The sequence below is a fragment of the Athene noctua genome, chromosome 3 (assembly GCF_965140245.1).
Source record: "Athene noctua chromosome 3, bAthNoc1.hap1.1, whole genome shotgun sequence".
Classification (NCBI taxonomy): Eukaryota; Metazoa; Chordata; class Aves; order Strigiformes; family Strigidae; genus Athene; species Athene noctua.
In genome coordinates this window covers 33,140,180-33,162,827 of record NC_134039.1, presented here as the reverse complement: position 1 = coordinate 33,162,827, position 22,648 = coordinate 33,140,180, and the positions used below count along the sequence as shown (strand labels likewise).

Below are 22,648 nucleotides of genomic sequence, written 5' to 3'. Positions count from 1 at the left end.
ACAAAGCTTCATATCAGAAAAAAAAAAAAGGGTTTTTTTGAAGAAAATATTTGAAATAAGTAATAAACTTTTTTTTTTTTTTTTTTTTTTTTTATGGTTGCCCATTTTGGAGGACCAGAAAAATGAGCTTTTAGGAAAGCATATAAACTGCTCCAGGACTGTGCTGCTACATCAGGTGTTTGGAAGAAGGATAGAGGCCTAGCTAGCCTAAACCCAGGAAAATGCATTTGCAAAGGAGCAAAAGGATTTAGAGGTAAAGCTACTAGTGGACTGACCCTGATAGGAGTGAATAGAATGGAGTAAGATAAAGAATTGGAAGGAAGTATGTTTGCTACAGAACTAACCTCCAGAAATCTCTCCTCAATGGCACGTGTTCTTCTCAACAGACTCACTTATGTGACAACGTATTTCACAACCCACAAGCCACAGTGGGGTCAGCAGGTGAAACCACCATGAAATACATCATCATTACAAACATTGGCTCCAAACCTACATTATCTTCTGCTTTTATATTCTTGCATATGATGTTGTTCTGCTGTTTCTCTTCTGTAGACAAAAGTCCCTCTGAAACACTACCACATCTCTTGGCAGTTCCTCACACTTTAGGTGCATGCCAGCCACGGTAAGCCAGCTCTTAAAACTGAACCCCCATTGCCAAAACTCCACAAGACAGTGTGTGGTATTACATTATCAAAAGAAAAAAGAAGCCAAATGACTGCATTTTCAATCATAAGAAATAAGCAACAGGGTCTCCTTCCCCAAATTGTACTACATGTGTTTGAACCTGGCACTCCTATGTCCAATTCACCTCAAGAAAAAAAACATTTTATGTATATTAATTTTAGCCCTCATCACAAAACCTATGGGTTGGAGAAAGCCATGCCCTAGTTTATCTCAGCAGTTCTGGCAACATAATCGTTTGATGAAACCACTCGATTTATATTATTTTATTAAAGAAATGCCTGCAGCTTGACTATGTCTTTCAGAAAGAAAACAGACTCCCCCATATTTTGGGTTGGGTTTTTTTTTTGCACACCTGCTGATGCTGGCTGACAAAATGCCTGAAGTAATGTGTAAAAGTAAGCACAAAAATAAACCCTATCTTAAAATAAGAACATACAAAAGAATGTGTTTACCTATCATGCTTAATCAAAAGTAGTATTCTGGAGAAAAAAATGGGAACATATTCCATCAAAATATTAACACAAGGACAGAAAAAACTGAGGGAAACTGCTACAGAACTTTTTCTGTATGTTCTTATAGGATGGCAAAGATACCTGCTGAATTAAGAATGCTTTTTTTCATGTTTCTGGTGAAAACCATCTTTCTTTTACTTTTTATTATCTCCAAGTAGAGCTGAATCGGGCACTATGTCCAAAGGTTTCATTATTTTTAAGATATGAAGCCGAGTTACAGGAAACAACTCATAACCCAGATGCAGAGTTGAGTGGCTTACTTTGTGTTACTTCCCTCTTTTCAAATCTAATTTACTCTAAGAAAATGTGTCAAGGTTACCTCCATTTTGCACTACCCTGGTCAAAAACCGTCTCAAGAACATGAGTCCTCTCCCACTATGACAGTTGTCTCAGAAGCAAAGTTTTAATTCAAAGCGAAAAATAAAAATCTCACCGACCAGCTCTGCGTGCAATCCCCAAACTCGGCGATTACTGGCTTGCCGAAAACTCATTTTAACTCTCAGCTAAAAGAAACAACGAATGAGAACAAAATTGTGTCCCCAGCAAGAATACTGAGAAATGGGGTGCCGCGGTCACCTTTTATTTACGAAAACCACACTTTTTTTAGAAGGAAAAAACACAAGCCGAGCGGCAGGGGCTCGGAGCGTGGGGGCGGGGCGGGCTCAGCAATACACCAATCCGCGCCCTCAGCGCCGCTATAAATAGAGGCGCCGCCACGGCTCCGGCAATTGTCGTGTCCCGTCTCTTGTTACGCCACGATGTCGGAGAGTGCTCCAGCGCCTGCCGCCGAGACTGCGCCGGCCGTCGCAGCCCCGGTTACGCCTGTCAAGGCCGCCACCAAGAAGCCGAAGAAGGCAGCGGGCGGCTCCAAAGCCCGCAAGCCGGCGGGGCCCAGCGTCACCGAGCTGATCACCAAGGCCGTGTCCGCCTCCAAGGAGCGCAAGGGGCTCTCCCTCGCCGCGCTCAAGAAGGCGCTGGCCGCCGGCGGCTACGATGTGGAGAAGAACAACAGCCGTATCAAGCTGGGGCTCAAGAGTCTCGTCAGCAAAGGTACTCTGGTGCAGACCAAGGGCACGGGCGCCTCCGGGTCTTTCCGCCTCAGTAAAAAGCCTGGAGAAGTGAAGGAAAAAGCCCCCAAGAAGCGGGTGGCTGCAGCCAAGCCCAAGAAGCCGGCAGCCAAGAAGCCCGCCAGCGCCACCAAGAAACCGAAGAAGGCGGTGACAGCGAAGAAAAGTCCCAAGAAAGTGAAGAAGCCAGCGCCCGCTGCAGCTAAGAAAGTGGCCAAGAGCCCCAAGAAAGCGACGAAGGCTGCCAAGCCCAAAAAGGCGTCGGCAGCAGCAAAGAGCCCGGCCAAGGCGAAGGCGGTGAAGCCCAAAGCAGCCAAACCTAAGGCGACGAAGCCCAAAGCGGCCAAGGCTAAGAAGGCAGCGCCCAAGAAGAAGTAAGCCCCCGTGGAAGAAAGTTCTTGCTCTGCGTTTAACCCAACGGCTCTTTTAAGAGCCACCCACGTTTTCTTAAGAGAGCTGAAAAGCTGTGCCTGGCCCCGTTTTGATACTAGAGACAGCCAACTAGTAGATTTTTTTCAAGAATATATATTCTTGCGTTTTAACAGTGGGTAGGTACTAGGGGAGTAGGTTTACAGCGCAGGCCTTGCTGCTCTAATCGGTGTGCCACCGATATTTAACGCTTTCTTTGCCGCATGGTGAGAGAAGTGTTTCAAGCCACACAAGTAATTCAGCTCCTTGGTGATGCAGTGGGTGGCTCTGAAAAGAGCCTTTGGGTTTTTCTGGGAAAAACTTCCCGGTCGCTGGTCTTGGCCGCTCACTTGGCTTTAGCCTTGTGGCTGTCGGTCTTCTTGGGCAGCAGCACGGCCTGGATGTTGGGCAGCACCCCGCCCTGCGCGATGGTCACCTTGCCCAGCAGCTTGTTGAGCTCCTCGTCGTTGCGGATGGCCAGCTGCAGGTGGCGGGGGATGATGCGCGTCTTCTTGTTGTCGCGGGCCGCGTTGCCCGCCAGCTCCAGGATCTCGGCCGTCAGGTACTCCAGCACGGCCGCCAAGTACACCGGGGCGCCGGCGCCCACCCGCTCCGCGTAGTTGCCCTTGCGCAGCAGCCGGTGCACGCGGCCCACGGGGAACTGCAGCCCGGCCCGCGACGAGCGCGACTTGGCCTTGGCCCGCGCCTTCCCGCCCTGCTTCCCACGGCCGGACATCACAGCGATTCAGCAAAAAAACACCCACAAACAAACCACACGAACAACCACCTACTCCCAGCCGCACCCCGCCGCCTCCTTATATACCGCCCCAGCGGAGCGGCGGCGCCCTCTCTGATAGGCCGCGGGCGAGGCGTTGTTTCGGCAGCCAATGGGAACGAGAATCGAGAGGTATCCAATCGAAAAGCTCAGCGCCGCGTGACGACCCGCGGGAGGACTGCCAACCAATAGTGATGCGACGCTGTCGAGCCGCTGCTTTGAAAGAGCTGCTATAAAAGAGGCGGCCACGGGGGAGAATCAGACGGTGTTTGCTGTCGTTGTTGAGTGGTGTGTGAGAGCTGCGCTTTTGCTGCGATGCCCGAGCCGGCTAAGTCCGCCCCCGCGCCCAAGAAGGGCTCCAAGAAGGCGGTGACCAAGACGCAGAAGAAAGGCGACAAGAAACGTCGTAAGAGCCGCAAGGAGAGCTACTCGATCTACGTGTACAAGGTGCTGAAGCAGGTGCACCCCGACACGGGCATCTCGTCCAAGGCCATGGGCATCATGAACTCGTTCGTCAACGACATCTTCGAGCGCATCGCCGGCGAGGCCTCGCGCCTGGCGCACTACAACAAGCGCTCCACCATCACCTCGCGGGAGATCCAGACGGCCGTGCGGCTCCTGCTGCCCGGCGAGCTGGCCAAGCACGCTGTCTCCGAGGGCACCAAGGCTGTCACCAAGTACACCAGCTCCAAGTGAGCCGCCTCGGCCAGACCACCTCGACCCAAAGGCTCTTTTCAGAGCCACCCACCTTTTCAGTAGAAGAGCTGATGCTGTAGTGACTTGTTGGTTGTTTCTGGTGCTTTTTGGGGAAGGGAACAGCAATAGCGGGAAAGTACCACCGGTTGTAAGGAACCCTGGGATGTGCTTGTCCGCCGTGAACGGTCTGCTTGTTCTGCGTCTGCCTCAGCGGGGAAGAGACCGCTCGCGGCTCGCTGAAAATACCCCGGGAGCCGGCTTCGCTTTCGTGTCCGGTTTGGGGGGGGGGGGGGGGGGGGGGGGGGGGAGTGTTTAACAATAAAGGAGCGATGTGGGTGATGTTTTTAAATGCCAGAAACAAGCGCGTTCTGCATAGGCGATGCTTGCCGGTTTTCCCCGGTGCGTTCTAGTGGAAGAGGAACGCATAGAAGCACAGGCGTTCAAGGTGACCGTGAGCTTTCCTTTCTTTTCAGCAAAAAGCTCCAGGCTGGACACCGCCTCCCCGTTAGCGTTCTCGCGGGCGGGGGGCGAAGCAAAGCGGAGTGCTTCAGGGCGTTCTCGCCCCCGAACCGCGCAGCACCGCCTGCTGTCGCCCGTTTCTCCCTCCGACGCCCTGTAACCCCCGCAACCGAGCAGCCCGCGGGAGCGGGGACGGGCGGGAGGACCCTGAGCCGCGCAGCTGCTGGGCGCGGCCCGACCTGAGTGGGGACTGCGCCCGCGCTCCCCAGCAGGCGGGCCCGGCCCGGCGCGGCTCCCGGGAGGGCGGTGATTGGTCGCGGTGCCGCTCGAGGCTGGGAGCCCGTCCTCGCTTCGCCAAGGCGCGCGCCTCCAAGGAGAGCCGGCCCTGGGACCGGGGCGGGGGAGGACCAGGAAGCGTTCGCCTTACGCGGAAAGCCGGCTGCTACCTGCGCCTGCCGCGCTCCTGAACCGAACGCGGCTACTGAGGAGTGCGAGGAAACTGCGGGCACTCGGAGGGAGGAGGTGGCTGCCGTACGGAAGAGCCTTTACCAGCAGTCCCGGGGCTGGGCGGGTGAGGAGAGGTGAGGGGCGCTGAGGGCGAGCGGGTTGGGACGACCCCGAGGCGCGAGCGGCGACATCCCGCTACGCCGGTCGCCTGTGGGGGTTCCGGCCACCTCCCCACGCCCAACCCGCTGTTCGCGGGGCCGATGCACGCACTCCTCCTTAGAGAGCGAGAGAGCCGGCGCTAAACCGTCCTGGAGCGAGGGCCGGAAAAAGCAAGCGGCCGGGGCGGGGCTGGAGGGGGAAGGGCGGGCCGGTTCGGCGGCTCCGGAGGCGGGGCGGGGGAAAGGCGGGTTCCTCGCCGGCGAGACGCGGGCGTTTCGAATACTCGCGTCGGCCAATGGCAGCCGGCCTGGCGCGGACGGCCAATCGGCGGGGAGCTTTGGCCATAAATAGCGCCGCGGCACAGCCGCTGCCGCGATTCGGTCAGTGTTGGGCCAAGTCGCGGGGCGGTGTGTGCATAGCGATGGCGCGCACGAAGCAGACAGCGCGTAAGTCGACGGGCGGGAAGGCGCCCCGCAAGCAGCTGGCCACCAAGGCGGCCCGCAAGAGCGCGCCGGCCACGGGCGGCGTGAAGAAGCCGCACCGCTACCGGCCCGGCACGGTGGCGCTGCGCGAGATCCGGCGCTACCAGAAGTCGACGGAGCTGCTGATCCGCAAGCTGCCCTTCCAGCGCCTGGTGCGCGAGATCGCGCAGGACTTCAAGACCGACCTGCGCTTCCAGAGCTCGGCCGTGATGGCGCTGCAGGAGGCGAGCGAGGCCTACCTGGTGGGGCTCTTCGAGGACACGAACCTCTGCGCCATCCACGCCAAGCGCGTCACCATCATGCCCAAGGACATCCAGCTGGCCCGCCGCATCCGCGGTGAGCGCGCCTAAGGCTCCTACAGCGGCCCCTCCCTCGTTTCAGCTGACATCGAGTAACACACAGACCCAAAGGCTCTTTTAAGAGCCACTACATATACAATAGAAGGAGCTGTTATCTGCACGTAACAAATGCAAATTTAACGCTGTACACCAATACAGCCATCTTCGTACTATATGTAAGAAAAAGAAATCCTGTATCCAGAAAAACATCCGAAGTAGAAATAGCTCCTTTTGTGGTGTATGGAGCGGCTCTTAAAAGAGCCTTTGGGGTGAATAACAAGGCAAGGAACCTCAGGCGCGCTCACCGCGGATGCGGCGGGCCAGCTGGATGTCCTTGGGCATGATGGTGACGCGCTTGGCGTGGATGGCGCAGAGGTTCGTGTCCTCGAAGAGCCCCACCAGGTAGGCCTCGCTCGCCTCCTGCAGCGCCATCACGGCCGAGCTCTGGAAGCGCAGGTCGGTCTTGAAGTCCTGCGCGATCTCGCGCACCAGGCGCTGGAAGGGCAGCTTGCGGATCAGCAGCTCCGTCGACTTCTGGTAGCGCCGGATCTCGCGCAGCGCCACCGTGCCGGGCCGGTAGCGGTGCGGCTTCTTCACGCCGCCCGTGGCCGGCGCGCTCTTGCGGGCCGCCTTGGTGGCCAGCTGCTTGCGGGGCGCCTTCCCGCCCGTCGACTTACGCGCTGTCTGCTTCGTGCGCGCCATCGCTATGCACACACCGCCCCGCGACTTGGCCCAACACTGACCGAATCGCGGCAGCGGCTGTGCCGCGGCGCTATTTATGGCCAAAGCTCCCCGCCGATTGGCCGTCCGCGCCAGGCCGGCTGCCATTGGCCGACGCGAGTATTCGAAACGCCCGCGTCTCGCCGGCGAGGAACCCGCCTTTCCCCCGCCCCGCCTCCGGAGCCGCCGAACCGGCCCGCCCTTCCCCCTCCAGCCCCGCCCCGGCCGCTTGCTTTTTCCGGCCCTCGCTCCAGGACGGTTTAGCGCCGGCTCTCTCGCTCTCTAAGGAGGAGTGCGTGCATCGGCCCCGCGAACAGCGGGTTGGGCGTGGGGAGGTGGCCGGAACCCCCACAGGCGACCGGCGTAGCGGGATGTCGCCGCTCGCGCCTCGGGGTCGTCCCAACCCGCTCGCCCTCAGCGCCCCTCACCTCTCCTCACCCGCCCAGCCCCGGGACTGCTGGTAAAGGCTCTTCCGTACGGCAGCCACCTCCTCCCTCCGAGTGCCCGCAGTTTCCTCGCACTCCTCAGTAGCCGCGTTCGGTTCAGGAGCGCGGCAGGCGCAGGTAGCAGCCGGCTTTCCGCGTAAGGCGAACGCTTCCTGGTCCTCCCCCGCCCCGGTCCCAGGGCCGGCTCTCCTTGGAGGCGCGCGCCTTGGCGAAGCGAGGACGGGCTCCCAGCCTCGAGCGGCACCGCGACCAATCACCGCCCTCCCGGGAGCCGCGCCGGGCCGGGCCCGCCTGCTGGGGAGCGCGGGCGCAGTCCCCACTCAGGTCGGGCCGCGCCCAGCAGCTGCGCGGCTCAGGGTCCTCCCGCCCGTCCCCGCTCCCGCGGGCTGCTCGGTTGCGGGGGTTACAGGGCGTCGGAGGGAGAAACGGGCGACAGCAGGCGGTGCTGCGCGGTTCGGGGGCGAGAACGCCCTGAAGCACTCCGCTTTGCTTCGCCCCCCGCCCGCGAGAACGCTAACGGGGAGGCGGTGTCCAGCCTGGAGCTTTTTGCTGAAAAGAAAGGAAAGCTCACGGTCACCTTGAACGCCTGTGCTTCTATGCGTTCCTCTTCCACTAGAACGCACCGGGGAAAACCGGCAAGCATCGCCTATGCAGAACGCGCTTGTTTCTGGCATTTAAAAACATCACCCACATCGCTCCTTTATTGTTAAACACTCCCCCCCCCCCCCCCCCCCCCCCCAAACCGGACACGAAAGCGAAGCCGGCTCCCGGGGTATTTTCAGCGAGCCGCGAGCGGTCTCTTCCCCGCTGAGGCAGACGCAGAACAAGCAGACCGTTCACGGCGGACAAGCACATCCCAGGGTTCCTTACAACCGGTGGTACTTTCCCGCTATTGCTGTTCCCTTCCCCAAAAAGCACCAGAAACAACCAACAAGTCACTACAGCATCAGCTCTTCTACTGAAAAGGTGGGTGGCTCTGAAAAGAGCCTTTGGGTCGAGGTGGTCTGGCCGAGGCGGCTCACTTGGAGCTGGTGTACTTGGTGACAGCCTTGGTGCCCTCGGAGACAGCGTGCTTGGCCAGCTCGCCGGGCAGCAGGAGCCGCACGGCCGTCTGGATCTCCCGCGAGGTGATGGTGGAGCGCTTGTTGTAGTGCGCCAGGCGCGAGGCCTCGCCGGCGATGCGCTCGAAGATGTCGTTGACGAACGAGTTCATGATGCCCATGGCCTTGGACGAGATGCCCGTGTCGGGGTGCACCTGCTTCAGCACCTTGTACACGTAGATCGAGTAGCTCTCCTTGCGGCTCTTACGACGTTTCTTGTCGCCTTTCTTCTGCGTCTTGGTCACCGCCTTCTTGGAGCCCTTCTTGGGCGCGGGGGCGGACTTAGCCGGCTCGGGCATTATAACCAATTTTTCAGTACAGCCGTCGCGAAATACCTGCAGTAGGAGACAGAAACTGCAGCTGAGCGCCCCCCCTTTTATAGGGATCGTATGCAAACTAGAGTCCCTACAGTCTTAATTTTCATTGGTTGATAGAGGCTTTTTGAGTCACTCCATCCGTTTTTCCTCACCATTGGTTAGAATTCGATTCGCGTTTCCATTGGCTTTTTTCACAATGTCACCTCCTCAGCCTATCGCAATTCGCGCCTTTCGCTGAGAAGGGATATAAGGGCGAGTTGCGGCGCGCGTTTCATTTCCGTGCGGCTTTTCTTAGCGGGTGTTCAGTTACTGCAATGTCCGGCCGCGGGAAGCAGGGCGGGAAGGCGCGGGCCAAGGCCAAGTCGCGCTCGTCGCGGGCCGGGCTGCAGTTCCCCGTGGGCCGCGTGCACCGGCTGCTGCGCAAGGGCAACTACGCGGAGCGGGTGGGCGCCGGCGCCCCGGTGTACCTGGCGGCCGTGCTGGAGTACCTGACGGCCGAGATCCTGGAGCTGGCGGGCAACGCGGCCCGAGATAACAAGAAGACGCGCATCATCCCCCGCCACCTGCAGCTGGCCATCCGCAACGACGAGGAGCTCAACAAGCTGCTGGGCAAGGTGACCATCGCGCAGGGCGGGGTGCTGCCCAACATCCAGGCCGTGCTGCTGCCCAAGAAGACCGACAGCCACAAGGCTAAAGCCAAGTGAGCGGCCAAGACGAGCGACCGGGAAGTTCTTCCCAGAAAAACCCAAAGGCTCTTTTCAGAGCCACCAACACTTTCAGAAAGGAGCTGGAACGTCACTGATGTAAAAATCCTTGCGCCTTATGAAATGATCACTCAACGCTTTAAAGACCCCTGCGTTGGCTGCAGGGACGCAGCCCCGCCCGTTCACAAACCCCTTTCGGACCCCGCGCCACTACGTGCTATGGCCCCGGGGGCGGGGCGCGACTGACGGGGCTCCCCCGCGAGGCGGCTCGGCCCTCCCGAGCCCGCAGCCAATCCCTGCACCGTGCGGCATTTCTGAAGGCAAAGCGCTGCTGCACCGCTCGCTTGAAGGGGGAGAAAGCTTTTAAATCAGCCTTGAGGTTTGCCGATTACCTCCGCCAAGCTACTGCCATTCCCCTAGATGAAATTCTTGACGTCACTTTCGTCTAAACGGGGGACAGACACAGCGTTTCAGCTCTTTTAAGAAAACGTGGGTGGCTCTTAAAAGAGCCGTTGGGTTAAACGCAGAGCAAGAACTTTCTTCCACGGGGGCTTACTTCTTCTTGGGCGCTGCCTTCTTAGCCTTGGCCGCTTTGGGCTTCGTCGCCTTAGGTTTGGCTGCTTTGGGCTTCACCGCCTTCGCCTTGGCCGGGCTCTTTGCTGCTGCCAATGCCTTTTTAGGCTTCGCAGCCTTCGTCGCTTTCTTGGGGCTCTTGGCCGCTTTCTTGGCTGCAGTAGCCGCTGGCTTCTTCACTTTCTTGGGACTTTTCTTCGCTGTCACCGCCTTCTTCGGCTTCTTGGCAGCACTGGCGGGCTTCTTAGCTGCCGGCTTCTTGGGCTTGGCTGCGGCCACCCGCTTCTTGGGGGCTTTTTCCTTCACCTCCCCAGGTTTCTTGCTAAGACGGAAAGACCCAGAAGCACCAATACCCTTGGTCTGCACCAGAGTACCTTTGCTGACGAGACTCTTGAGCCCCAACTTGATACGGCTGTTGTTCTTCTCCACATCGTAGCCGCCGGCGGCCAGCGCCTTCTTGAGCGCGGCGAGGGAGAGCCCCTTGCGCTCCTTGGAGGCGGACACGGCCTTGGTGATCAGCTCGGTGACGCTGGGCCCCGCCGGCTTGCGGGCTTTGGAACCGCCCGCTGCCTTCTTCGGCTTCTTGGCGGCGGCCTTAGCAGCGGGAGCCGGGGCGCTGGCAGCGGGCGCTGCAACAGGGGCAACCTCAGACATCTCGGCAGCTCACGGAGAACTAGGCGGCAGTGGCGGCGGCGCCGATATTTATAGCAGCGCGGCGGGCGCTGATTGGTGCCGCCCGCTCGCCCCGCCCCGCTGCCGCCCGGCGCTCCGGGCTCCGGCTTGTGTTTCTTCGGGGATAATAAACCGGTTTTTTTATACTTTATCGGTCACGAAATTGCCCCTTTTCTACAACTGGGAGCCCGTGGAAGTGCCTATTTTCTACTATCGGTGTCTTGTCGCAAAAAGAGTGGAGTTTGGATACGGAGGGGACAATAAATCCCGAGTCCTGGAACCGAACGGACCGTGAGAAAGCAGAAGTTTTGTTTTTCTTTGTAAATTAGAAATTCTCCTTTAAAGTTAACGTGAGACAGGAAACTGAGGGTTAATCTTCAGAGGGTCTTTTTCATATCTGAGAAGAAAGCGAGCAGTTAGAATCTTATTCTTTAAATTACAATGGCTTCAAAGTGAGTGAGGTAGCACAAACTCCCACAAGCCGTGCCTCCGCTTCTCTTACCGAGGTTTATACCTTTGGCTACTGCGAACCAGTCGATTAGGGATTTTTTTCCCCCATACTTTCAAGTCTAAAGTTTACGGAGGCAAAGCATGAAATAATAGATAGCATATACTTTATTTGCCTCAGAATGCGCTACTGTCTCCACAGCTCTTTGCCGCTGTTAACATAGCAAACGATTCTCTAATGTTAATGGAATAAATTGGGACAGGAAGAGCAAAGATGAAAAGGTTTGTGTCGAATCACAGAGCTTCGTGTAAGTCTCTGGCATATAGAAACAGACCACACTCTAAATAAAGCACACTGCTATTTCTGTAAATCTGTTGGCGTGATTCAGTAACATGGAAAAAAAATGGGAGAGATTGAGTCTGCAAGGGATGTGAATGCACTCCTTTTTATTCATATTTTGATGCCAAGCTAGGAAGAAAAATTGCAATTTTTGCTCACTGCTCTTTTGTCAGGTTACAGATCAAGTCACAGCAGCTTCTGTACATAAAACCTTTGGCTGCAGCATAAAGTAATGCAAAGCTGTTTATCCACAATGTGGTAAATAGTCTTAGTATCCACACCTCCTCATCAGCTAAAACTTTGTATATATCTTTGTGTCTCTGGCAGGAGTTCCTAATTCATTTACTTTGAAGTTTAATGGCCACCAGCCGGTTCAGCACCATCATAATACCACATTTGTATTTGATGTTTACAAACTGCACTTGCACAGTTTACATATGATGTTGACCAGATAATCAACTTCACCATTTCAACAAAATGAAAAATCTGTGAGTGTAAAAATACCACCTCACTCCTCTCTCTCATTCCACTACAGGGAAGGCAAATTAACCTCTTGAAGATTCTGGGTGACCTTTTGTCTTCAATTAATTCACAAAGTCCCATTCTATATATATAGGTGGTTTGATATATAGGTGGTTTATATAGGTGGTTTGACCTTTTCTCATATACTTAAGGGAAAAAGGACTTTAGAAAAATAAAAATATATTTCTCTCCCACTTATGTTTTCTTTCTACCTCTTCTTCATCACTGGGGTCTCCTAGGTGAGGAGTTTTCCCTGAGACTGTGAATGATATGGCAAATTCAGCAAATCTGGATTTAGGTTTTCAAAGCTGTGTTGAAAGAGGGATGGCTTTACAGAGCAATGTCCACAGGGAATTTTACACAGGCAAGAGAACTTGACTGTAACACATTTACTTCATGTAGTAATAGGGGGCATAAAGAATTGAGTAGTGAAATTATTGACGTCTCCTAAAGTTTCCTGAAATTGGTGGATGACTGTATGTCTGCTCTGTCCCATCTAGGTCTCATAAAAGCTTTAAAAACTAAACTTCTTACAGTGTCTGTAAGCTGAATCCTACTCACCAACTCTTTTCACACTACCAGTGCCAATACTGGGGTTGGGCCTTTCTACCTCACAATAAAAGAATTTCCCCCATTCTCTACAACTCTTACTTTGCAAGAATATAATGCAGCACAATAGCACATTTTCTCCAGTCTGTAATATGATATTCTCAAAACTGTTCTGCTTACACACACGTAGTCAGATGGAATACAGCTGTATGTCTAAATCCTGTAGAGCAGTGATAACTATACCACCAACCATCTCTGGAGGAAAAGCCTCTCAGTATGTGCCAAAACAACACTGCAGCGCATTGTTGTAGTCCTTGTCTTACTCCACTTTTGAGGCTATCAATCTCCATCAAGTGTTAAATGACCATTTTGCAACTTGAAGCTATTTTTTGTAATTATTTTAAGTGCTTCTACTTATTTTCCACTTACATGTTTATTCCATTATTCCCTTCCCTTATCGTTAAGAAGACAATATATTCTCATGACCATTTCACAAACAAGCAGTTAAGCCATGTGTATTAGGGGGAGAATGCAGAAGTACCAGAGAAAAATCAAGACATACAAGGAGAGATGACTACAGTGTCACTTCATTCAGCAGTGAATACACAAGGACTGTGGTTCACCCTCCTCCCCCAAATACTGCTATTCCTTGTGTGATTAGCAGCACAAAACACCTGAAGTTATACACTCTAGTCATGACCAAACTTAATTAGGATACATGGAATTAGTACACATTTCCCTGCAATGCAGACACAGAAAAGGAGAAGATCAGGAAGACACTTGCTGGGAGAGGTTCTCCCTCCCTCCCTCCCTCCCTCCCTCCCTCCCTCCCTCCCTCCCTCCCTCTTATGCATTTGCTATCACAATTACAGAAAGCTTCACTGCCTCACCTTAGAAGAAGTGACCATCAAGAATAACAGAACCTCAATGGTATTTCATGCTGTCGGTCTCTACATGCTCTGTCAGTATGGACAGAGATATCTGGTAGAATAACAAAGATCAGATCTGCCAACAAAACCTACAGAATGTTTTTTGCTGATGCTACCAACGTGGCCCAACTCAGACTGCAGGCCTACATCTGAAAGCCTCTTCAGAACACTTCCCAGCCAGCGTGAAAAGTATAGATTATTATAACCAGTAACATATGCCTACTAACTTGAAAAAATATGTAGTAATCCCTGTCAAACTTGATATCCGCAAGACAACAAGCAATTTTTCAGGATCAGGGTAATTTTCTATTTATTGCACATTCCTTCTGTGATACTTAACCTGGCAGTAGGTGACAAAGCATAGGGGACATCATAGATGACATTAGAAGTCCTAGGAAGAGCACATTACAGAAGTTCAGTGTCCAGCTGTTTGTACACATACTGAGGATAATTCTGTCTGAACTGTTTGCTCCTTTTCCTCCCCTTCCTCATGACTTTTCCATGAGTATCTAACTGTACTGCATTTACTCATTTCACATTGCCACACCTTTCTCAAACATGTAAAGTCCATCCCCATTTTGGAGATGGGAGAACTGAGAGTCACTTATCCACATTTCTTTAAAATGTAGATACTTGAATCCTCCGATTTTTGTTTGGTTCAGGTTTCCACCTCCTCCTGCTGAGACCCAGCTATACATGTTAACTCTCACCATTTCCTGTCAGCAGAAAACCAGTCTAGAGATGATTCATCTAATTTCACAGGGGAAAAATCAAAACTCATTCAAAATGCAATTAATTTGTCTGCCCATTTAAATTTTTAATTTGTCACAAACTTCAGCTCCCTCCTGTACACACACTGGCCAGACCAGGACCTTAGTCTGCGGGTGGGGTCAGAATCAGGTCTGGGTGAAGGGCTCTGGGGTCAGACGCAGCCCCAGCCCCAGGCATCAGGCACCCCCCTGGTGCAGTGGGGCCATGGTCGGGCAGGGCCATGGGGAGCTTGAGACTGGCCCAGTTGAAGTGCCACTGGAGTAGGAGCTAATGGCCCCGGGGGGCTGCAGTGAGGTCCTGGAACCTGGGCAGGGTGGGAGGATGTGGTGGTTTAGGCCCTGCCGGGACCCAAGACCACGTTGCCATTGTCCCTCCCCCACCTTCAGACCAGACAGGGCAGGGAGTGAGATACAAACCCTGGGACTGAGATAAGGAAAAATTGAATACAACAGTGTAACAACAAACTGAACAATAATGATAACAATAACAGTAATAAGAATGATCAGAACAAGAGACATACTGCATGGAACACAGCACATGAGGGTACTGACCACAAACACAAACTGTCCCAACTCTCTTCCCGTGCTTGGGTGCCTGGACCTGACGTCAGCATGGTATATGAATAGCCCACTGCTGGAGAAACTTAACCCTATCCTAGATGAACCAGGACAGGGGAGCTCCAGGAGATGCTGAGCAGGGACAGGCAGGGCTGGTGTTGCCCTGACAGGACCCCTCCTTGTTGTAGCAGGGACTATGAAATTCTCTCAAAGCTACTGCTTCAGTATCACTCTAGATCCAGAAAATAAAGAGCAATTTTGGCCAAACTGCATTCAAATGTTTGACTACAGTCCTAGTAGACAGAGAAGTGAATTTGTTATACCAAAACTCTCCTACCACTTACTTGCACTTATTGACATTGGATGTAGTCACCAGCTTTAGGTTCAGGACAGCTGAGAACAGCAGTTCCTGCATCTCAGTGATTCCTAACTCTTTTGTCATCAAACATAAAAATGTGGGAATGGCTTGGCTGACCTAGTATACGGCCCACAGCATTCACTTGGATATGAAACACCCTTCCACCTTCATTTCATTGACCCTCACAGGGAAACATCTCAAGAGGTTTTGGCCGAGCAACAGCCAGCTTTAGTTGCCAAAAAACTTAGTTGTTTTTCTAGATAAAAACATTTTCATTCCCTCCAGCACAGTCACAAAACCCAAAAGGGGTCAATAGAAAGACCCATTTGTTCTGCCTTTTAGCTGCTATCTGGAGAAAATGCTGGTCTGGGTGACGATGTACAAGTGTCCCTAATAACTGCCGGTGGGAACTCTCATCCTTTCTCATTGCACTCTGAACCATGACACTCATGGGGGTGCCTCAGCCAGTTTTTTCTCTAAGGCAGCTGATTTCAAACTTCGGGATGGCAGGCAACCCTTGGGACTCACCTACTCCACACTGGTGCTCACCCTAGCCAACAAAAGGATAACTGCCCTTACTTGCTATCAGCAGCTAAGCATATTAGCTGTTCCCTGATTAATCTAGACACTAAAGAGCTGCCTTTTGAACCTGTTTCTCCTCTCAAGTGCTGTGACCCATGGTTTGGGAAAAGACCTGTTTGCAGAAGAACGCTCACTGCATTTAGGCACCTCTGCAGCCTCCATGGAAAGATCCTACTATCTTTGTTCTTCTTTTGCTAACTGATAGCTTTGACTTTTCTCATTCCCCTTCTTCCACCATCAGTGACCTACAGTGCTGAAATACAATTCGCAACCCCTCCACTTTCTGCAGAGGAACCAGGGAGATGAGCTGTCACGTCACAAAAAAAAAGCACACAGTGGCTCAGCACAGGTGGACAAATGTCCCTGAGGGAGAAGGATTGACTCTCTCCCTCTGTTGCTGGAGGGCAGGGATTGAAGATGACGTTCCCTGCACTTTTCCTAGAGGACGCTGGGATGCAGAGTCTGCAAAGGAAAGGAGCAGTTCGGCACAGTCGCCCAGCAGCTGAAGCGCTGCCCTGAGCCAAGTGCAAAAGTAGCTGCTGGCATTACTGCACCTGTGATAACAGGGGAACTGCGTGGAGCTGGGCAAGCAGACTTCTTCAGAGAAGAGCTTGGAGGTGGAGGGATACTTCTGGTGGGCTGTTTTGCCACCTTCTTTTTGAGCATATATAAGGTGTGTTACATAAAGTGCTCAGTTTTGGGACCCTGAATACATTCATGTCTCTTGTTCCTTTTCTACTAGACTCCTCTGGTAGTTTTGAATGGATGAACAGCTTCTAAGATGTTTTTAAAAATTACCCACATGAAGCAATATTATTTCCTTATTGCTGGTATGTATTTAAATGAAAATTCCTATGACAGCTGTCCCAGAAAAAAAAATTAAATTTTGTCCTGGGAGTCTTACAAGAGAAACATGCCATGTTGGCCTGCTGATGCCTTTTCTTTTCCAAGAAATATAAAGAAAAGAGTGCTGTGGCCTTGAAGGCTGAATTAGTATTCCTCACATCAAGCTGTCTAGAATCAAAGTATGATATACATAAAAATGGGAAAGTCTCACCCTGTGGTCTTGAAGAGGCTCAGAACAAGGGAATTTAAAATCATGTCCTGATCAATGTCACAAAAGCTGTGCTAGATCACAGAGCAGCCTCCGGGAACAAACACTCATCTGAAACAGGCCACCTACATTCACCATTTGCTCTGACTACCATGCAATGAGCAAACTACCAGCTTTCTCCCTACCTCTTTTTCCCTGAACATCAGGTGATGAAAAGCACCTCCCAAGTTTATGAAGACTGCTGCAGAAAAACAAGAAAGTGTGAGTTGTCTGTAGCTTCACATCAGTGGTCAGAGGTACCGGATCAAAACTGATGTGATTTTTGAATATACGTCAGGAAATGTGTTAGCCACCATATGGTTCCTGAAATGTAAAAGGTGGTGAGAAGTAGGTGCCCAAATTACTAATGCCTACTTACAGTCTACTGTGCTACTGAGAAGATTTTGTGAAAAGAGGCTGCTTTTTGTTAGGCTTCTCCATGAGCACTCAGCGGGAAGACCTGCCTATAGAACAACTAAATAAGAAAAAAGTGTTTCAGGTGCAATGCTTGTTCTGTACTAAAGCGGAAAGAAGAAGGATGCCCATCTCCAGACACCTCTCTAAAGAGGCATAAAATAGAGCAACATATTTGCTTTCTGAGACCTGATTCAGCTCCCTGATTGCACTGTGTTCAAACAAGGGCTGACAATAAGAGGCCATATCCATGCTCTCTGCCCAGTTCCACTTCTCCAAGCCCTCAGAACAGCTTCAAGTGTGAAAATATTTTCCTAGAGTTATGCCAGTTCAATACAAAATGTTGTAATCTGATCTGTACAGTCACTCAGTCTCTGATGTGCTCAAATAATAATACACAGCCTCAAGGGGAGCCCTAAACTGCTCCAAGAGATGTTAGTCTTGTGGATTTGGATTAAAATCTGATACAGGTATCAAGAACACAATTTGTCCTTAAAGACAGAGTCCACAACCAGTCTCCAAAGCAAGTTTGTCATAATCTTGATTCAAGATGGCCATAAAGGCTGTCCCAACAACCAAATACCCCCTGCCAAATACTGAGTTCAGTATGGATGCAAGCAGCAATACCTGTCTGCATGAGCAATGTTTGGAGGTACAGAAGGAAACCTTCCCTAGGATCACGGCCATCTGATGGCACCACCACAGTGCACAGCACCAGTCCAGGGAGGTCTGGGGTGTCTGGAAATGGGGATGCTCCAGACAGAAGTGTCCTTGCACACAGCAGGAGAAAATGGCAGACCACGGACTGCCCTCCACACTGCAGCTCTGCCAAAGCTCTTTGAGCCAAAGTTCCAAATGATCTTCTTTAATTATCCCACCCCATCCCACACTGCTGTAAGAGCAAACATGGGTTAAGATGATACTTAGTGGACATCAATCCCACATTGCATTTGTGTTGTTATTCACTGAAGCAAAAGCTTCTCCAAACAAACTGCACCAGTGCTTTGGCCAGTCATATTGTCAGCAAACCCTATCATCTCACTGTTCACTCCTTTTCCCACATCATTTAGGAACTTGTTAAAGAGCACAGATCCTAATGCAGACCCCTGCAGAACTCCCTGGTGACTTTCCTCTATTTAGTCTCATGTTTTTTTCAACCTTCTATCAAATAGTTATCCATGCTAGATTTTTCCCCTTTATCCTGCTGCTGTTGACTTTTCTTTAAGGTCAGCAGGATTTTTGCTGCTGTTGTGACAGATGGAGGATTTAGTACTAGTTTTGATTTTTTAACTATCTGATCTTCTAATCCCTTTTTGGACAGCTCAGTTATATTTGTATGCTTAATCTGATAGTGTTTATGTTCTTTTCTGTGTTCTTTACTCAGACACACCTGCAGCTTTTTGAATGATGCTTTCTTACTCTCAACCCTTCCTTCTGTTATCAGCACCAGCATCTTTCCCTTTTTCAGGCCTTTCTGGGTGGGTAGTAGCCCTATCACTGTGTCCCTTCAGCCATGTCCACCCACCTGTAGGAATTTAATCCTCCCAGCTGTTCCTCTGAGCTTTTTAACAAGATCAAGATTTCCAAAATGACTAGTATATCCACAAAATGTGCCAGTGCTTCTGTCTTGTTTCCCAGGCTTCAAGCCCTGATATTGAGACAATCACAGCACCATTTGGTTCCCTGGCCTTCTCTTTGAAGGCTAACCCTCTTGTTTTATGCTATCCCCTGATGTATCCTTCCCTAGAGGCTACAGAATTTGCTATGTCTTGTCCTTGGGAACACCATCCTGAAAAATGTCACCACTAGTTGGCTTTCCCTCACTCCTCAGCTAAAAAGCTCACTGACAACCTCCTGCATGCTCATAGCCAGAAGCCCATTTCTGTTTTGATCCAGATGAGGTCCATCCCTCCTATACAAATACTTTGTAGTACAGAAGTATTCCCAGTTCCTGCTCAAACCTTACTCTCAGGCAGGTTGTGAAACTGCCATCCACGTCACTCCCTGGTCCCAGGCAGCATAATGGGAGCTTTTCAGCAGCAGGCAAGCGTAGACATTCTGATTCTAAACTTCTTCCCCAGGAGCTTATATATTGATTGCATCTAGGGCTTTTCTCCTTCCTTTCACTATGGCACAGGTACTGAAGTAGACCATGACAATGCATGCCTCTTTGGCTTATCCTAAGAGCTACCCAGGTACCCTGTGAAGTTTGTCATCTTCATGTCTGTTCCCAGAGTAGTGGGAAACTCCTCTGGCCCTCCAGCCCCAGTTCTTCCCAACCTGTGTCTCAAAACAGGAAGTTAGGCTGGAAAGTTGGATGCTGGACCTAGCATGTGTACACAAAATGGGGACAGAATGAGTGCTAAAAGGGCCCTGTTGGGGATACTGCAAGCAACATGCATTGTAGAAATCGTTTCTGTATATGTGGTGTGGAGCAAGCATGAGCCACAAGACCCTGTATGCACAGGGGAATGGCATACTTCAGTCTGGCAGCTTACTCAGAGTTGTCCTCTGGAGAAGTTCTCCCAAGCCACTGGATGTGTCCTCTAATCAAGAATGGGTTAGGTGGAGTGAGTGGTAGAGCTCATATGATGAGGAGACAGGCTACAAAATAATCTGGGAAAAGCTGTTTTAACAGCTAAATTAAACATGTAGCCATATGTAGCCTGTGAGGAAATAAAGAGGAGATTGTCTTCCACACAAGCATCTCTTCTGCATAGTACTTGTGTGGACAGTGATCCTGATGTAAGCATGAATCAGAAGAGTGGTCCTTGGTAACCAAAGTCTTCACTGGGGCAGTTTAGGGTTCTCCTTTCCCCAGAGCTCCAAATATGGAGCATAAAGGAAATGCTGTTAAGATGGTCTTTTTAACAGAATCTTCCTTGAAAATGCTTTTTTGGGTATTTCAGAGGAGAATCCCCTCATGTCACCCCAGCAATTTACAGCTGCCAGCAGAGCATCTTCTGGCAATAAGAAGCAAAGTGTAAGGTAGAAGATGTTCTGGGCTGCCCTCAGTGACAACAGGGTTTATCTCAGCTCCATCCAACCTGGAGAGATACAAACAGCTTTACTGTCCTCTGTAAGTCTTATCCTAGGTCCAGCTCAGCTAGACCCAGCAGCCAGATCTCTCTTTAATATTTGTATCTGGGATGGGTTAGAAAAAAACCAAAGACTAGCTAAGGAAATACATTTTAAAAATTTTTGTTTCCTTAACTTTTCTATATTACTGGACTGGTAAAAAAGAGGCACTACCTGATCTTTTCAAGGGCTGTATTTGATCAAACACTAACAGAGAAGTTTACTACCCCTCCAAGCCTTTGTAGCTCCCAGAACGATGCCATTTTTAGAAAATATTTTTTAAAAATGCATGTGTTTTCAAACCATGGGTCACTCAGCCATGCCCTGCCCTTATGGCTTCTGCTGATCGTGTTGGGTGTATCTGCAGATGCAGGGAAGCACATTCTCTCCCACATTTCCTTTCCTCCCTCCTATGTCCTGATCATTTGTCCAGGAGGGTGCTGGAAGCAGGCCAAATCCACCTGGGCCAAAAGCATCTGCTGACCAACCCTGTAGTCTCATGAAATTTTTTCAGGGACACCAGGCAGCAGAACACTCAGGCACAGCACACATCTGAACTAGGAGCCTGGGAGAAATGCCAAGCTCCCATCCCATCATGTCCTGGCTCTGCAGCTGGCCAGTTTCCCCTCTTCTGGAAGTGCAGGCTCTCAGGCCTCACGGGAGTGGTGACTTGGTCTTGCCAGATCTCCCATTAACAGATCTGATGCTGTGTTTGAAATATGCCCTCAGCTCCTTTGTGAGACTACCACTCCCTCTTCATAAATTTCTCTTCAAAGAGGGAATACTGACAGCTATTCTTTCTGATCAGGTCTGGGGAATGTATAATAAGTAATTTCTGAGGCCCTCACACCAGGTTTTAATGCTAATGTTAATGTTAATTGATGTTAATAGTAACAAAGGTACAAAAAGATCTATCTGGCTTTTAGTGAAGAAGCATTTCCTTTCCTCCCTCCCTCTAAGCACACTGTAAATATGACAAAATGTTTCTGATTTGAACAGCCCGGTCTAGTGGAAGGTGTTCCTGCCCATGGCAGGGGTGTTGGAAGTAGATAATCTCTAAGGTCCTTTCAAACCCAAACCATTCTATGATATGATTCTATGATAAGATTATTTTTCCCAGCCTTGGTGGTTTACCAAGAGGAATCACCTTACAGCTATCATATTTTGAGAATGGAAGACCTGACCTGAAAATAAAAGTCCTGGCTTGACAAAAATAGTAATGATTTGTGAATTGTTTATTGGTTTTGGTTGCCCTTTTCTTTTAGTTCAGATATAGCCATTTAAAACTGAATTTTAGTCTCCCTGGAACTAGAAGAAACCATTAGGACTGTGATGCAGTGATGTTATTCATCAAATGCTTTCTTTGCATTCGCAAGTGCACCTCTGAAAAGCCCTATGTTCTTCTGTACATATTTGGCTTGTACATGTTCTCTGCTAATCCTAAGAACGTGGCAGATATCTTGTCACTCATGAGCATGAGTGGGGACCACATGCCATGCACCGTGCAGTGCAGGATCATCAAACCCATGGACTTTTCTCTCCCTGATCCCACACAGTTTACATAAGGGTCACTCTATGAAAGGAATACATTATCTGAAAACAGGCAAAAGAGAATACTTCTTTATACCATGAGTAACTGGGAGCTTCTGGACTTTACTGTCCCAAGAGGCAGTGGAGGCAGCTGGCGTTAGCAAGGTCAAAAGGTACCAGCTAAATCCGTGGGCAAGAGTGGCCTATTATTGCGGGGGACAGGCAGGGATGTACCACTGCCACCCACCATCTTCCACAACAGCATCTCCTACTAGCATTACAGGACACCAAGCGCTGGGTTACAGGGACCATCTTGGCCCAGAGCAGTCCCTGTGGGACAGGACCTTTGAAACTGGAGCATAAAACTAACAAACCTGGGAGACATCGATCAGGGCGGGAGAGAGATAAAGAATTGCTGTCTATAATAAGTCACGTATTACAGAGCAGGTGCCTGAAAGAGATGGATTGAACCAGCCTTTGGGGATGGCTATTTCTTCTCCTGGCTCTAGAGGGAGCTTCGGAAAGTGAATGAACTGACTGCATGTGAATCTCCGAAGAGGGCCGAAATTAGGCGAGATGCATTATTTGATTTAAAAAATGTTAATAAAGTAAGTATATCTTTGAAACTCCAGCTTCAAATGTTACACATTTACATTCAAATGTTATACTGAAGTAGCTCCAAACAGCTTCAGAATAAACACATCTGCTATATATCCCTTCTGCTGAAGAGAACAAGAGCAGAAAGACCAGTCCTTTCTGCCAAAATCCACTGGAAGGAAGAGAGCTGAGGCAATAAAGCATCCTTCCTTCCCCTTGCTGGTCATCTGCTTCCACAAAATGCCTTCATGGCAGATTTTGCATGGGTCTGGCTTGTGCCCATTTCAAGAGGATGTGGCTAGATGGGAAAGGGTGGAACAGA

The 22,648-nt window shown here is 50.8% G+C and overlaps 8 protein-coding genes across 8 annotated transcripts; 4 read left to right on the top strand and 4 right to left on the bottom strand.

Annotated features, from left to right (window-relative positions):
* The first annotated feature begins 1,794 nt into the window (after positions 1–1,794).
* LOC141958577 (histone H1.11L-like) lies at positions 1,795–2,704 on the top strand. Its single transcript, XM_074901415.1, has one exon. It carries the CDS (start codon positions 1,955–1,957, stop codon positions 2,639–2,641), a length of 687 nt encoding a protein of 228 aa, XP_074757516.1. The 5' UTR covers positions 1,795–1,954; the 3' UTR covers positions 2,642–2,704.
* Positions 2,705–2,707: 3 nt separating this feature from the next.
* On the bottom strand, positions 2,708–3,449 carry LOC141958578 (histone H2A-IV). The gene has a single exon (XM_074901416.1). The coding sequence runs from the start codon at positions 3,405–3,407 to the stop codon at positions 3,018–3,020; it is 390 nt and encodes a 129-aa protein (XP_074757517.1). The 5' UTR covers positions 3,408–3,449; the 3' UTR covers positions 2,708–3,017.
* Positions 3,450–3,700: 251 nt separating this feature from the next.
* LOC141958576 (histone H2B 5) lies at positions 3,701–4,221 on the top strand. The gene has a single exon (XM_074901414.1). It carries the CDS (start codon positions 3,762–3,764, stop codon positions 4,140–4,142), a length of 381 nt encoding a protein of 126 aa, XP_074757515.1. The 5' UTR covers positions 3,701–3,761; the 3' UTR covers positions 4,143–4,221.
* Positions 4,222–5,628: 1,407 nt separating this feature from the next.
* On the top strand, positions 5,629–6,039 carry LOC141958575 (histone H3). The gene has a single exon (XM_074901413.1). The coding sequence runs from the start codon at positions 5,629–5,631 to the stop codon at positions 6,037–6,039; it is 411 nt and encodes a 136-aa protein (XP_074757514.1).
* A 279-nt stretch (positions 6,040–6,318) lies between these two features.
* LOC141958574 (histone H3) lies at positions 6,319–6,729 on the bottom strand. Its single transcript, XM_074901412.1, has one exon. The coding sequence runs from the start codon at positions 6,727–6,729 to the stop codon at positions 6,319–6,321; it is 411 nt and encodes a 136-aa protein (XP_074757513.1).
* Positions 6,730–8,132: 1,403 nt separating this feature from the next.
* On the bottom strand, positions 8,133–8,742 carry LOC141958573 (histone H2B 5). The gene has a single exon (XM_074901411.1). The coding sequence runs from the start codon at positions 8,590–8,592 to the stop codon at positions 8,212–8,214; it is 381 nt and encodes a 126-aa protein (XP_074757512.1). The 5' UTR covers positions 8,593–8,742; the 3' UTR covers positions 8,133–8,211.
* A 158-nt stretch (positions 8,743–8,900) lies between these two features.
* On the top strand, positions 8,901–9,402 carry LOC141958572 (histone H2A-IV). Its single transcript, XM_074901410.1, has one exon. The coding sequence runs from the start codon at positions 8,925–8,927 to the stop codon at positions 9,312–9,314; it is 390 nt and encodes a 129-aa protein (XP_074757511.1). The 5' UTR covers positions 8,901–8,924; the 3' UTR covers positions 9,315–9,402.
* A 440-nt stretch (positions 9,403–9,842) lies between these two features.
* Positions 9,843–10,541, bottom strand: LOC141958571 (histone H1.03-like). Its single transcript, XM_074901408.1, has one exon. The coding sequence runs from the start codon at positions 10,539–10,541 to the stop codon at positions 9,867–9,869; it is 675 nt and encodes a 224-aa protein (XP_074757509.1). The 3' UTR covers positions 9,843–9,866.
* Positions 10,542–22,648: the final 12,107 nt, after the last annotated feature.

What these genes read in the sequence shown, in the direction of transcription:
- LOC141958575 (XM_074901413.1), top strand. Translation starts at nt 5,629, where the DNA reads ATGGCGCGCACGAAGCAGACAGCGCGTAAGTCGACGGGCGGGAAGGCG.
- LOC141958577 (XM_074901415.1), top strand. Translation starts at nt 1,955, where the DNA reads ATGTCGGAGAGTGCTCCAGCGCCTGCCGCCGAGACTGCGCCGGCCGTC.
- LOC141958576 (XM_074901414.1), top strand. Translation starts at nt 3,762, where the DNA reads ATGCCCGAGCCGGCTAAGTCCGCCCCCGCGCCCAAGAAGGGCTCCAAG.
- LOC141958571 (XM_074901408.1), bottom strand. Translation starts at nt 10,541, where the DNA reads ATGTCTGAGGTTGCCCCTGTTGCAGCGCCCGCTGCCAGCGCCCCGGCT.
- LOC141958573 (XM_074901411.1), bottom strand. Translation starts at nt 8,592, where the DNA reads ATGCCCGAGCCGGCTAAGTCCGCCCCCGCGCCCAAGAAGGGCTCCAAG.
- LOC141958574 (XM_074901412.1), bottom strand. Translation starts at nt 6,729, where the DNA reads ATGGCGCGCACGAAGCAGACAGCGCGTAAGTCGACGGGCGGGAAGGCG.
- LOC141958578 (XM_074901416.1), bottom strand. Translation starts at nt 3,407, where the DNA reads ATGTCCGGCCGTGGGAAGCAGGGCGGGAAGGCGCGGGCCAAGGCCAAG.
- LOC141958572 (XM_074901410.1), top strand. Translation starts at nt 8,925, where the DNA reads ATGTCCGGCCGCGGGAAGCAGGGCGGGAAGGCGCGGGCCAAGGCCAAG.